Here is a 14,276-nt window from a genome sequence, read left to right as displayed (position 1 = left end):
CAGAAAAGCAGCTGCCATCACTGCTTGCTTACGGTGCTGCAGTAGCAGGAAGCAGCTGTCTGTGTGGTCTTTTCTTAGATATTTTACAGGGAAAAATGGGGCAGAAACATTAAAAAAAATTAAAATTTAATTTCCATTTCAATTTTATAATCAGGGACTGAGCCAGCCAGCCACTTACAGACTCCCTTGGGCTTAAGGAAATACAAACTGGTTTGCTTACTTAAAAAAAAAAAAAAAGTGTATGTGTACACACTCTGTCTAATGGAAACCATCATGATGTAGCTTCTCCGAATACACCAAGGGTTCCTAAACCCTGCTGAGGTGTTTCACTGAGGGCATGAGGAGTGCCTACTAACAAAGACAAATCTCAGGCTAGTATCACACTCAATCAGCTTGTCAGGGGAACTTCACGTAGTGCAGGCAGTTCCATTTTTCTTTCCTTCAGTTACTTTTATAGTCTGCTCAGCACACCACAACAATTGCAAAATTCAAGCCAGAAAATAAGCATCGAGCTCTCCAGCAAAGACAAAAAATGCCATTTTCTCTGAAAATTAAGGAGCAAGAAGGTTTCTCTTAACTGCTCCTGCCAGAGCCACTGCTGTGGCTAGAATTACGCACCTCTTTGCTGCCGCATGAGAATCTGACAGACAGATGTGACCTGTATCTATATCGACTCTAGACCTGCTTCAAGCAGGAAGTGGGACTAATGACCTCCAGAGGCCCCTCCCAGTCGACACTGCTATGATAGCATGACTTCATGATTGTAAAAAAGATGTACAGGGTGCTCACTTTCTTGCATCACCATGCCAAAACATCTGGCATGAAATAATCACCTTTTATAATTTCAGATATAGATATACAGTAATGAAATATGTCTTGTGTACAAAATGTACCCTCAAACTGAAGCATTCTTTTTATTCTCCCCCCCCCTTTTTTTTTTTTTTTTTAAACAAAAGCACAGTCTAAATCACAAAATAGGTTCATCTCCTTTTAGGATATCCTAGAGCTAAAAGCTATATTTACTTTATGAGAGTTCTTTGTGGTTTTAAAGCCAGCTGTCAATGCAAAGATACCAAGTTTCTCCTACATTAACCAAGCTAAGAAAATGCCAGGGAATGTCAATTTGATGACATAGCCAAAACAATGTGAGAGTTGTAAATGAGTATATCTGACTCCTGGATGCTGAAGCATACCCACACTGTACTGCAGAAGAACTGCAGCATTCTTTTTACAGCTGAAACAGTGACTTCAAAAGGATATTTCAGGGTACCTTCATATCAAAACTGTTCAATTTAAATGTCTCATTCTGACTGCCAACTTCAAAGACTCTCATACAAATCCATACCTGAATAAGAAGGGGATGTGTGGGCCATCGGTCAATTATACTCCACTTCATCTTTGGCTTCTCCCCCTTTTTATTATAGTAGCGATAAATAGCATTTAAACTGCTTCCTGAAATACAGAGAATTAAGAACATAAATTCATCCAAGGATTAATAACCTGTGAGATGACAACAATTTTGTAGCAAACTATTTTAATATTTTAAAATGCTACATATTTAAAATACAGCTGTAAATCAGAACTGAGAACATCAGAGGGAAACAATTATCTCAAAGTCCAAATAATGCAAAAGCCAAGAACAACTTGCTAAGTTCTTTGCTGTAGTTATTGCTGTAGTTTCCATGGAGAAAGCTTACTCAGTTGTGTTCCTGGGCCTTCAGCTTATTTTATCTTACAATAATAATGGCAACATAAAGCTATCCTTAGTAAAAAGTCTCTACCAAAAATTAGGAATTATAATAGAGTACAGAAAATTTGAGTGGGCAATGAAGCCAAAAGGAAAGGGTTCTTTGAGGAACACAGGATAGATTTGCATTCACACTTCACATACTGCATGAGGCTCCCTGGTTTTGGCTCATAGACACGTGGCTACCTCTGCTGTTCACGTTCTGCTCCCATGCACACTCGCACCTGTGGTAGAACAGCTGTACTGTGGATACTGCGTGAAAGCAATAGCCCTTTCAACCCCATCTTTCTCCATCTCTTCGATTGCTTCTTCTGTCAGAGGATGGACATACCGGAAACCAATGTAGTATTTGTGAGGTGCTGTCAACCAAATCACAGGAAAAAAAATTGCAGATGAAAAACATCTACTGAGAACTCTCTTATTTTAACATCACCTTTCAATACCCATGAGTCATCTCTACTCAGAAGCATGCCCCATCAGTCAAAATGCTAAACAAAAATTCTACCAATTGCTGAAGTCTTGACCCCTTCACTCACCAACAAGTACAATGTACAAAACCAGACAGACCTAAAGTGCTGAAATAAACCTGTTGATACTTCTTTGGCTACTTTTCCTAAACTACTGCCATATAAAAACATCCTTCATTGGCCAGGTATTTTGCTGTTAACTTACTCTGCTGTTAGGAGAGTTTAGAAGTGATTTATATTATTATTTGTTTCTGCAGGAATCATTACACTTCTGGTTTTGCTTAGCTTAGTAATAGCATAGTTTTCAGACTGCACAGAGTTCTGATATTTTACTAGGTGAGTTCTGATTTAAAAGATGTATTGGTAAAATTGTGTTAAAGATGTTAAATCAACATCTTTAAATCTTATACAGTCAACATACTATTAAGCTGTAAGACAGACCACAGTTACTATTATGCCGTAATAGAGACCACAGCTACGTAAGTGTTGTAGTCTTCCTGACAGCATAGATCAACTTAATCAAATCAAAAAAGGCAGAAGGAGGATGTTTCAAATACAACAAAGTAACTATAATGCCAAAACTTTTAAGGGAAGACAAGGCTTTCTTCTTTCTGCAGTACATTTTGGTAAAAGGAAGGAAATTCTTTAAGTAGTTTGTACATTCTGGGAAATTTTATTTACCTAAACTTTCAAATATAATTAGGCTACAGTTTTGTGTGCCAACACTGAAACATTTAACTCTACAGGGATCATCTTGAGAGGCTCAATTTTCAAAGAGGAAAAGACCCAGCACCTTATAGATATTAGCTTTCTATAAGGCATTTCAAGAAAATCAGCTAACTTTACTCCTTTCAAGCTCCAAGTGCCATTGGAGAAGTCATCGAAACAGTATGACCTCAGTTCATAAAGGATTCATGGGATGAGGGCCTCAGTCACGACACTGCAAAGGGCTTTTAGACAGAATTTCCTTGGATACTGACCATTTGTTCAACACACCCTCCTTTCCCTGCCCTCAAACTCCTGTTTCAACTTCAAGCACCTGGCTTCCTTGCCTTTTCCTCTCCTGCTCTACCTTCTCCTTCATCCTTCCATTTACATATAAAATTCGTATTTCATTACTTTCTATTCCTTGCCTCTAGTTAACCCCATTAAAAAACAAAACCAAAACTAGCACAATGTGGAACCATCATTTGATGCAACTGCTCTGGTCACTCTCCCTGTGAGAGAAGATGCCTTCCCCCACTCTGGATAAGCGTGGTCCATTTGCACATAAACCCCTAAGGACAGGGACCATTGTTCAGAGCAGGAGATTACTGGTCCCAAATAAGGGACACGTGTTCTTCCATTTCGGGTTTGTTTCTGTTTTTCCACAGAAATCTTCATGCATGTAAACACTTTAGCTTGGAGGCAATACTATTTCCTCCAAGGACAATGCTTCATGTTTTTGTTTTCCAGTTCTCATCTTTTGGTTAATCAGCCTATAGGGTTTTCTTTCAGGTGGGGGTGGGAGGAGAAGGGGCTTTTTAATGGGGGACAGAGGTTCCTAGGAGAACAAAAACAAAGTTTCTTTTTTAGGGTTTCTGGGTCACTAGTTCTGAAATAACATTTAACAGGTTTCTGAAGGAAGCAGATGTGCTCTGTTTGGTCTCCAGTCTATACATTTATGCAGGATTTGGAAAGCAGGTTTAGCTGGCCCCAGTTCTCTGCAGGAGGCAAGAGCGCTCTCACTGCTGGGAGCAGCAGCAAATAATGACACAACTTCAGCAGCCCTGGGGGCCAGCAACCTCATTAACATTTTTAAATAGCATAAAAAGAAAAATTGACTAACCAGAGGGAAGATAATATGGCTCTAGCCTGGAAAGGGACACACTGGGAAAAATTATGAGCAACTAGGGAACTTCTTGCAGTATTCTCACTGTATTATGTTTTGCCTTGGATCACAGGCAGCAAAGGAGAGCTTTTCATGGGCGCATATGCATACGTGATTTGTAGTTGCAGTTAGAATCAGGACTACGCAGAGTAAGCAACAGCTCCTTCCACCAAGAGAAGACAGCTGCCAATCTAAGAAAACAGCATGGCCTCCTCATCCTCTGGTCTTTCGTTCTTCTGACAGCAAGAAGGGAATCTCAGCTGAAATATGACTTGTAAGAAATACTAAGAACCGTTTGCTTTCTTTATTGTTTTAACCACATTTTAAGAAGGCACACTTATAATTAACATTGCAAGACATCAGCCTACTCAATGCTACCATATGAAAAACACCACAACAGAAATGGGTTTTTGTATCACCATATCTGCATGATTTATTCAAACAGACTACTGAGCCTACCCAACCCTATTCATTAAGGAAAAATTCTGTTTATTTTTCAGACAGCTGCCTGTAACAATAAAGGTTCATTTTAAAATATTATTGTTCCCACCCAGATGATGTGGGTGAGGCTATTTATTTACTATTTGATATTGGTCCCATTGTCAAAATGGGACATGTCAAACATACAAATAAATTTACTGACTTGAGGTATACAAGATGGAATTTTATAGCTGGTTACTGATACTGTCTAAAATAAAGTCTTCAGCAATTGTAAATACATAACCAACTGAAAACTCTACCACCCCTGCAAAGCTAAAATCTAGATCAGGATAACAAAAGCATGTAAAGTATTTCTTCTTCACCAGGCATTTCATGCGTTTCCACAACCTGGGAGTTACGCATTAACAGTACTTGTTATCAGTGCACCCACTCAAAGTGTTAAAGGTGAATACACAATATTCCAAAATATATGGCTCAATCTGGAAGCACATTTAGCTGTTTCAAGCTATTCTGAAGCAACACAGTAGTTGGTGTCTCTGCAAAATTGCTGAAGAAAATTGTTAGCACATTCAAATTTTAAAACTGCAGCTACCAGGAGGCAACAAAGTAGGTCTTTAAACAACGTATCAGGCCAGATGTAAAAACTGCAACAACAGATAGAGGCAGATGTGACTTAAGAAAAACAGTCACTGAACAAAAGCAAGTGGGAGTGGTACTCTGAGAAAAAGCAGATAAGACTTCTTAAGTTTTATCTTCAGAACCTGCTGCAAGCCTGACCCTTCAGGGGCTGCTTCTAGTAAAAACACTACTGGTTTTGATGCCATGACAGGGTACAGTTTCAGCTCTAGGCTTTGACTATACTTTCCAGGACTGCAGCTGGAATTAAACTACACAGTAGCATCTGTGGGGGAAAAAAAAATATATATATATATATATATATATGACCCAAATGAACGAATCTGTGACAGTTGTGTTGAATGAACAAAAGAAAGAATTTTGGTCCTAGCCTTCAAAGATTGCTATTTTTCACCTTCCAGACCCTTCTATCAATCTTCCCTCTTTAATCCTTTCCTACACAAGTCTGAAGTAGGTCCTAAAAAGAATTACAAAATAGCTGGGAATCAAATAATGTGTATTGTCAAACACAGAGGGGGATTCCCTGACATGCTAATATCACATCAGCAAAAGACTGTGAGGCCACAGAAACTGAAGGAAAAAGAATACTTGCAGCATCAACCATTGTAAAGTTGCTCAGCTGAACAGAACGGAGATCTCTCTCCTCTGGCTTCTCTTACTTCAGCAGTTTTTCTATTAAAAATTTTCAGATGGGCAGCTTAGTGGTCTTGTTAATTCCTTTACTCACACAGGTAGTTTGTTGCTACAAAAACGAAAAGCATAGCGCAGAGAAATAGCTTACTAGAACAAAGGTGACCCCCACGTAGCTCACTTCAGCCAGAACAACCATCACACCATCGTTTCTCCTGGCTTCTGTCAAAATAGCAACGATTCGCTGTCTTCTCAGCCTATACCATGAGAGGCAAGTGACAGCAGATTGCCACTATCCTTGAGCTGCTATGTGGATGTGGAGTTTGATTTCTAGAGCTGCCACTCTATTTACTAATACCATGATTTTAATGTCACATGGCAAGAAACTGTAGCATAAAAGGTAATACATGCAAATGGTCTATCACTTCCAGAAAAAGGCAGCAGAACAACAAAGATTTCTAGTTCCTCACAGCTGCTAACTGAGCATGAGACAATACAAGCTGAAGTCTAATTCAACTAAACCCAGCTGAAGGTAGTTTAGCTAAACTGGTACAAATTCCACTGTACACACATTTGAATACATTTAACCTGAGTTAAAAATGGCTTGTGTATGAATTCAGTTTGAAACTTCAGGAGGGAGGGATTGAACATGACTGAATCACAGCAGATTAACATTAGGTGAATGATACAATTGCCCATGTTTGCACATTTAGCCCATTCCAGTTACGAGATAAAATGCGTTAACTTAAAGCCTCAGTAAAAGGGCATTCACACAAGAATCTGCAGTGGTTTTCCATTATACCAGTGCTACCAAGTATGTAAGCATAGGATAACCTCTGTCACACCTCTATGCTGTGAGGGAGCCTAAATTCAAAGAGATTCAGTGAATTTGACAGAGGGGATGGAAATTTTATTCACCTTTCAAGCTTCTTCATAGCCAAGGAAGAACTAGCAAAGACAGTATCTACTTCCATCCAAACCATCCGGCCTTATCTCCAGCTCATGTCCTCGGGTGGGACCAACAGCTATTACTCAACCCAGCCCTGCAGTTTCAACTATGAAACAGTATCTTTTCTTCCCACTGACATCCTTTTCAGTCCTGCAGTCAGGTCTAACTGGTGTTGTATCTTTTATTCATTACTAAAGATTGCAAATTCAGTCAGAGTTTTGAGAACTCTGGATATGCACAAGCAATAGCTGCAGAGGGACATTTTAAAGGAATGAAAAACAGATCTGCGGCCTGGCAGAATATTTGAGGCTGCTGACACCCTCCCATGCAGTTACTTATCCGTTAGGCTCACACTGACATAAAGCCAAATACAAAGGGCTTCAGAGAATTAAGTTCTGGCAGCAGAGCTGTCTTATGCAAGGCAGTCACTGCACGGCCTTCCAGCTGAGCTAGTCCCGTACTGGGAAAGGCACTCTCAGGATGAAACAGCAGGGGTAGGAAATGCTGCGCTGCCCTCTGAGCCCTGAGTGCCGGTTACCGCAATTGTGTGGCCACTGAATGACACGGTTCTGTAGTTAGCTACAAGAAACAGCCACGAGGCGGCAGCCATGCATTTTAGAGGGATGGAAACTCCTGCTGTAGAAACTCAATAGCCTCAGCGTGCAGAACATGAACCACCAAGCAACCCTGGATCAACAGAAGTTTTACTGTGTGTGCACATGTGCACATGTACAGCCTAAGGGGATCAGCATTCTCCCACCCTACCTCCTCATAAACAATCAAGAAAGTTGCAGAGCTACAGTTACATGAGATTATGCTGCCAATGGCCACAAAGCTCCATCTCTGTGCTAGTAAGAATCCCACTCTGAATGCCTTCCTCCCCTGCCTGCCTTATTTGTTCACAGGAAATACACTCCCCTTTCCTCTCACCTAAGATTCAACCACTTCTCTTCAGTGAAGACTTCAAGCTCCAGGAGGGCTTACACAGTAAGCTATGACCCCTTGTACTCGTACACACCAACTGAGGCTCCTGTCACCTAACTAACCATCTAAGAGTAAGATGCCTTGTCTAGTGCAGTTATCTAGGTTTCCTCCTAGGAGAGAGACAAGGTACCTTTAGAGGGCGAGTTCCCCCACTACCAGCATCTCTCACAACGATCTCAGGATACGCTGAATCAATCCCTCAAAATGCCCTATTCTCTCTTGATGACAGGGGGACCAGAGAACACCAGTTTAAGCCAAATACCTAACTTCTCAATGGCTGAAGATATGCATGATGGAATGCACCAAAAGTGTCTAAGAGTGGACACACCCAAGTCAGCTTTTAAACCAGTTACATCAGGCACCAATGGAGGTGGCATCTGGACCATAGCACAAACTGCATCCAGCCCGAGACAGTGGGTAAATGCTTCATTGCTGGTTGGACTGCAGTGCTGCTCTGTTGCTGCAGGTTCAATGAGTACCGACAGCAATCTGCTGTGCAAAATTAAAGCTGCTCTCCAATGCAGTCACAGAAGTGACCACAGCACCAAAATATATTTGCATGCATGGGAACCCCATGCTTTGCATATGCTGAGCTTTTAAGGAGCAAGAAATTTTGCAATATCTTTACTGTGATTTCTAAGCCAGACAGAAAACACTGTTCACACTCAGAATAAAAGCAAGAAGCAAAAGCTGCTTTACAAACACACGTTTCCAACACATCAGACAAAACAAGCTTTTAACAAGGATAGTGGAGTAAAGCCATACCAGTGTGAGGAGACATTCTATCCAGCAGTTTCACCATGCCTTCTCCTTGCACTGCCGTCCACTTTTTGATCGGTGATCCGCCTCCAATCCTGCTGTACTGTTCCTGGATTCTTGGGGTGCGGCGTTTGGCAATGAATGGTGCTAATTTGCTAAAGCATTCAAAAGCCACATGTGTTAGTACCATAACCCCAATCATCTCCCTCCTCCCGAAAGACCTCTAGTGGAGTGGGGTTTCTTTAGCCATCCCTCTAAACTACAGCAGACCAGTAACTAGAACTAGTCATTAATTGCATGGCTTGTTTAATGTTATATTCCATCACCCTTCCCAAATTCGCTAGCTGACAGTAAACCATAGTTTGCATTTAGAAGTAAGATAGCAATCTTGGCATTCCAATTTTCAACACTTCCCACAGGACTACAACACTTTTTCTTGGGCTAATTAAAAGGCAAGACAATTAAAACAGATTCTCATTTTTAAGAAATGCTGGTGTACATAAAAGCTCTTGAAGTCTGAGCATACAGCTCAGACAGCTAAGACAGCAACACTCAGCACTGACCCTAACACAGAAGTTCCCACCCGTTCTTACTTTTGTGCTGGAAGAGTCATTAGATCCCTGTCCAAGAAGAGACGAAGTAAGAAATCATGMACATCATCCAGCCTTTCTGGACCACCCATGTTTAACATTAAGATTCCTGTTTTAGGTTTCCTACAGAAACAAAACAGACATTTCAAATCCTAGTGATGTACTGCTTTTTTAAAAATTGCAAGACAATCAGCTCATCCTCCTACATTTGTCTTTTGCAGAAGTAGTATTCTATTTGAAAGTTAACCCTGTTTAAGCAAAAATATGAACTACAAGCCTGAATAGCCAGTGAACAATAATAATCATCTTGAATACTAAGCTTAATCAGAAGTATACTGAGAAAATTATTTTGCAGCTGAACATAAGGAAGTTATAAAATAAGGTCCAAGGAACCATCTCAGGTGAATTCCAGCTGTAGATTTTAAACCAAATTAAACAGATGTTTCCTTAGAAAACGGATGAGGTACTCAGGTTTTTTTTTTCCTCCCCATTTTTACTTTAGAAAGACATCTTATCTCCTGAAGCAATGAAAGAAGTGAAGAGCCTTTCTACACAAAAAATAAGTTCAGCTTTATTTATTTATTTCACAATAATGCACAATCCAACTACGTGCAGGTCTGACACACTGTTCAAAGGGGGAAAGTGGGCCAAAACCAGGCATAAATGGCCAGCAGACTACGAACGGGAAAAATCCCTCACAAAACAAATCTGCCAGCCATGTGTTTGACATGCGCTGCCTCTCAACTCCAAAGAGATGCCAAGAAAGAGCAAGGGAACTGCCAGAGCACCACAGCGCACAACAGAACTAGATCTACCTTCTGTCAGCACAGGGTCCATTACAAGCCCTGCATCAGGGGCTCATATGTAGGAAAAAATACATGTGGGAGACAGATTGATTTAAACCTGAGATTTCCAAGCACTCTTTCACTTGTGATTTTGAAAAGAAGTAAGATGCTTAGGTAGTACACACATTCTACAGCCCAAGAGAAAACTGCAGGGATGGCAGGGGAAAGAAAGTTCTACCTAACGAAAGAAAGTTTAAACAGCAACAAGTTATGTGCTGTAACATCCAACCCTGAAAGTGGATTCCACGACTAGGAACAATGTGCCTTTAGAAATGTTGGGGCAGATTGAGAAACTTGATCCAGAAAACAAGCCAGGCCAGGACCTGAGACTGAGCCAACAACACTAAATGCCAGGGTGCTCAGTATCATCTCTTTCTTGCATTAAACGCACCCAGTGCTGGGGGCATAAGTACTTCTGCTCAGACAGGGCTCCAAGTCCTCTCCAGAGGACAGTCGTCTTTTTGACAAGGACTTAGCAAGACTGGCTTCCCTCTCAGGACAGCAAAGCAGATGGTGGTAATCACCTTTTTATATAAATGGCTGCTAGTCAGAACTCTCACTCAGGAGGTGAAGATCCCAATCAAAACATTTCCGTAAGCTGAAGGATTCCAGTTACCAAGATCTCTCACCTCTGGAGAGTGTCGCACTTATTTGGAAGGAGCCAGGGCTGCATCAGGGAACTTTGCCATTCTCCTCTTAAAGCTAAAGCTAAAAGTCTGACAAATAAAAGGAGGACTCAAAGGAGTCTAAGTCTATCTTACTGGCCAAGAACCTGTTTCCATTCCCTCCTTCCCAGAGTGTTTATTAAGATGTTGTTGAACAAAAACCAGGAAGCAGAACCCCAATTAAATAACAGAAAAAGAACAAACAGGAGGATATCATTTCTGCACTGCCTCAGGCCTTTATCATGGGCCAGTACCTCATTTCATTCCACAGAGAAGACGACAGACAACCCTTGTCTCATAGAACTTAAAAGCGTGAAAACAAGAGGCTCAGTGAATACAGCTAGCCAGATAATGGCAATGACAAAAAAAGAAAAGAAAAAAAAAAAACCACACACCACACCAACCTTACACAAATCCCCACGACTCTGTTTGGTAACATAAGCGCTGTTAGGCAAAGCAGCATACCATATCAGAGAGAGACAGAGGGCAACTAAACAGAGGCACACCCACCCACACCTCACYGCAAACTTACCGCACTTCTGGCTGAATTCGAGGTTTTGGGCTTTTTGTCGCTGTGGCTGCAGCTGCAGTTGCCTGACCTCTCCATCGCACTGGGACCCTCGCTTGACTGCTGCTTTTCACAACTGGAGGAAAGATAACAAAACCCTGTTAATCTTGCATCAGGCTTAGGGTTCTCTTCACCAGACACGCACTAGTCCCTCAACAGCTCCACAAACACTCTTGGCCATGCTGTGCTATTTGGCATTTTATCCCTTAAACTCCAGGTCCTGGAATCAAAATCTTTCATAAAATTTCAAGTGTTTGTTTTTCTTTAAATACAGTGTATGCTAATAGCCTTTTAGATACTAGGCAATAACCTAAAAAGAAACAAAATCCTGTGGTTTTTCTTCTCCCCCCCCCCCAAAAAAAAAGCTTAATTAATTTTTAAACCCCTACCATGAGTTTAAAACATCTGGTGACAATACAATAGAAACTACCTAGGGCTAACAGCACTAGGGAAAGAAATAAGTACATCAAGCTACATAATTTATTATGGTACAGATATACCTAAGCTAGCTCTAAACAAACTAAGTATATCTACACCACCTCTAGGTTAGACTTTCATTAATCTGGGGCCTTCAGCAAACTTTCAGCAATGCAGGGCAGCACTGTGGGCCACATACAGTTCCTTAGTTTGACCCCATATTGAACACATCAAGCAGCAATTCCAGAATCCATTTACCCAGGGATGTAGGGAACCTTCTTTCTCATTACTTGAACTGAACATTTTCTATTACTCCTGGACTCCAGACTCAGCCAAAACATGGCTCAAAACCAGATGATGTTTTGCTTCCCACATACTGCTTACAGTGTGCTTTTTCAAAGCATGTTTTGCTCTTCTTCAGGAGTTCATAGCGGTTAAAACATATTTTTTTTAAGTGCAACAATAGTGTGAATTGCCCAAGATGAAAAAACTTGTCAGATTCTGCATCTCAGGCTCCCCGCAGTATTTTGGTGTGATTACTTCCCTCCTTAGACTGTAGAAGTTCCAGCAGCAAATGAGCCCCAGTAACATGGAACTCCACAGGGGACAATTTACCCCAATAAGAAGACCATCTTATGACACAGTCCTCTAATAAAATGCTAAACAGATGCTTAACACCCTCAAGATCTGCTGAAATCAATGAAAGTGGAAAGCATCTTGAAAACAGAGCTTCTTCCTTGGGATTAGCAGCGTGTACTTGTGGAAGCATGTATCTGTACCAATATAAAAGGCTGCAATCTAAGGAATTTCATGCAATTTCAACATTACTGCTGCCTGAAAGATTCCTTTCCTCTTCAAATGTTTATATTCTTCTTCCAGTTCTCAAGATTATCAATGCTTCAAAAAATAATGGTATACACAAAAATTACATAGAACAATAAAAAGAAGCTTCAGTGGTAGCATTGACCCTGCATTGTACATGAATGCTATACAGCATTTGTTTTACATAACTAAAGGTGAGGTTTGTGCATCTTTCTATCCACATCATAAAACATGTGAAACAAAATGTGCAGGATTTGCAACAATGATGATTCCATCTTGACGGAACATTGATAAAAGGGTTTTTATGAATTTTAAAATTAGCATAAGCACTTTAACCTTTGCAACCAAGACCCAATAAAATTCTTTATACACACTCATTTCGACTGCTTTTTCCAAGCAGGTGCAAGTATAGCAATGCCTCTTTACAAGCAATGCAACATTATATTACTTTGTTGTTAAAGCAATAACTGAGAAGTACATTATATTCACCAAACAGAAAGGAAAAAAGCTCCCACTTTAAGGACTACTTAAAAATGACTGCACATTCTAAATAGCAATATATATTTRTATTATGGATACTTACAGCATTAAGATAGCTGTGAAATTGACTTAAAACTGTATTTACTATTCATATTTTGTTATAGTATCTGGGGTTATTTTTAAAATGCAACCTGTGGGTTCTTAAACAAGGATGACTTTTACATAAAACATTTAAAAGAAAAAAAAATTTTACTTAAACTCCCGACAGGAAAATAAAACATTTAAAATACCAAGACACAAACTTGTGGTTTGCTGGTATCTTACAAAGGTAAAAGATCCCCAAAGCCTCACAGTCCTCTCTTCATTTAGATAAAAAACGATCATTATAACTTTTCCTTCTCACATGCTCAGATATATCAAGCTAGACTTTTTTCAAAGTCTCTAAAGAACAGTTTGTAAAACGTATTGCTGAGACGCATTTTTAAGAATACTTTCTAGACTTAGATACGTACCAGAGTTTTCTCAAATTCATTTGCATAAATGCACAGCCTACCACCATCCACCTGAATACATAGCATCCCTTGCAATGCATTCCCTGTGGTCTTCTCAGCTTAAAAGATGATTTGGGTTGTGTGGATGTTGCTGAAACACCTGCCTGACCACCATTTAGGGAACAGATTCTCCAGACAGACTTTTTAAAGAATAAAAAGCACACTGAAGATGTACTGAGTCCCCTTCTACAGTACGACTGAAATTTCAGTTATTAGTCACGTACCGCTTGAGGGGAAAAAAAATAAAAACAAGAGACCTTGCCATTCAGAAAATATTCTTCTAAGAGCAGAGAAACCGTCAAGCGCAGTTTTGGTTAAGTGCTCAGTGAGTTGAGACCAAGGCCAAAACGCCCTGTTAATCCAGATGATTTTACTCAGGACACTAAGAGAAGGCAACTTACTTTTTGGGGTGTGTGGGGGGGTCACAGCTCTCAAGCTAATTAAGCAAGAAAACTGAAAACAGAGCTTGYTTTTAGCGCTGCCAGATGGTTCAACACCCCATGGCAGCCTGCCGGGACCCGCGCGGGTGACAGACAGGCGGCGGTTACCCCGGAGCCTACCCGGGCCGCCGCCACGCGCCGCGCTCCTTCACCCGAGGCAGCGCGAGCACGGCCGGGGCCGGGGCGGACGCGTCCTCCCGCCGCGCGCGGAGCCCCCGGCAGAGCGGCGGCGCCGGCACCACCGCGCCTGACCGCGTTATGCAAAGGCGCTTCCCCGAGGGAGCCCGTTGTGTAACGCGGGGCCGGCGGCGGCTCCGCTCCGCTCCCCGCCCGGCCGGACCGCCGGCTCAGCCCCCCGCGCCGCGCAGGGGACGGAGGGAGGACCCCGGCGGCCCCGCGCCCCGCCACGGCGGGC

The 14,276-nt window shown here is 41.4% G+C and overlaps 1 protein-coding gene across 1 annotated transcript in view; it reads right to left on the bottom strand.

The window, feature by feature from the left end:
* The window catches only part of FECH (ferrochelatase), a 38,816-nt gene extending 24,809 nt beyond the window's left edge, over positions 1-14,007 (bottom strand). The window contains exons 1-6 of the mRNA XM_026070142.1: positions 13,823-14,007; positions 11,116-11,227; positions 9,077-9,196; positions 8,490-8,638; positions 1,972-2,106; positions 1,346-1,452 (exon numbers count right to left, since the gene is read on the bottom strand). Coding sequence (XP_025925927.1) covers positions 1,346-1,452; positions 1,972-2,106; positions 8,490-8,638; positions 9,077-9,174 — 489 coding nt within the window. The 5' untranslated portion in view covers positions 9,175-9,196; positions 11,116-11,227; positions 13,823-14,007. The remainder of the gene's footprint in view (positions 1-1,345; positions 1,453-1,971; positions 2,107-8,489; positions 8,639-9,076; positions 9,197-11,115; positions 11,228-13,822) is intronic.
* Positions 14,008-14,276: the final 269 nt, after the last annotated feature.

The sequence above is a fragment of the Apteryx rowi genome, unplaced genomic scaffold, assembly GCF_003343035.1.
Source record: "Apteryx rowi isolate R43461 unplaced genomic scaffold, aptRow1 scaffold_304, whole genome shotgun sequence".
In the NCBI taxonomy this organism is placed as follows: domain Eukaryota; kingdom Metazoa; phylum Chordata; class Aves; order Apterygiformes; family Apterygidae; genus Apteryx; species Apteryx rowi.
This window is presented reverse-complemented; position numbering and strand designations above follow the sequence as displayed.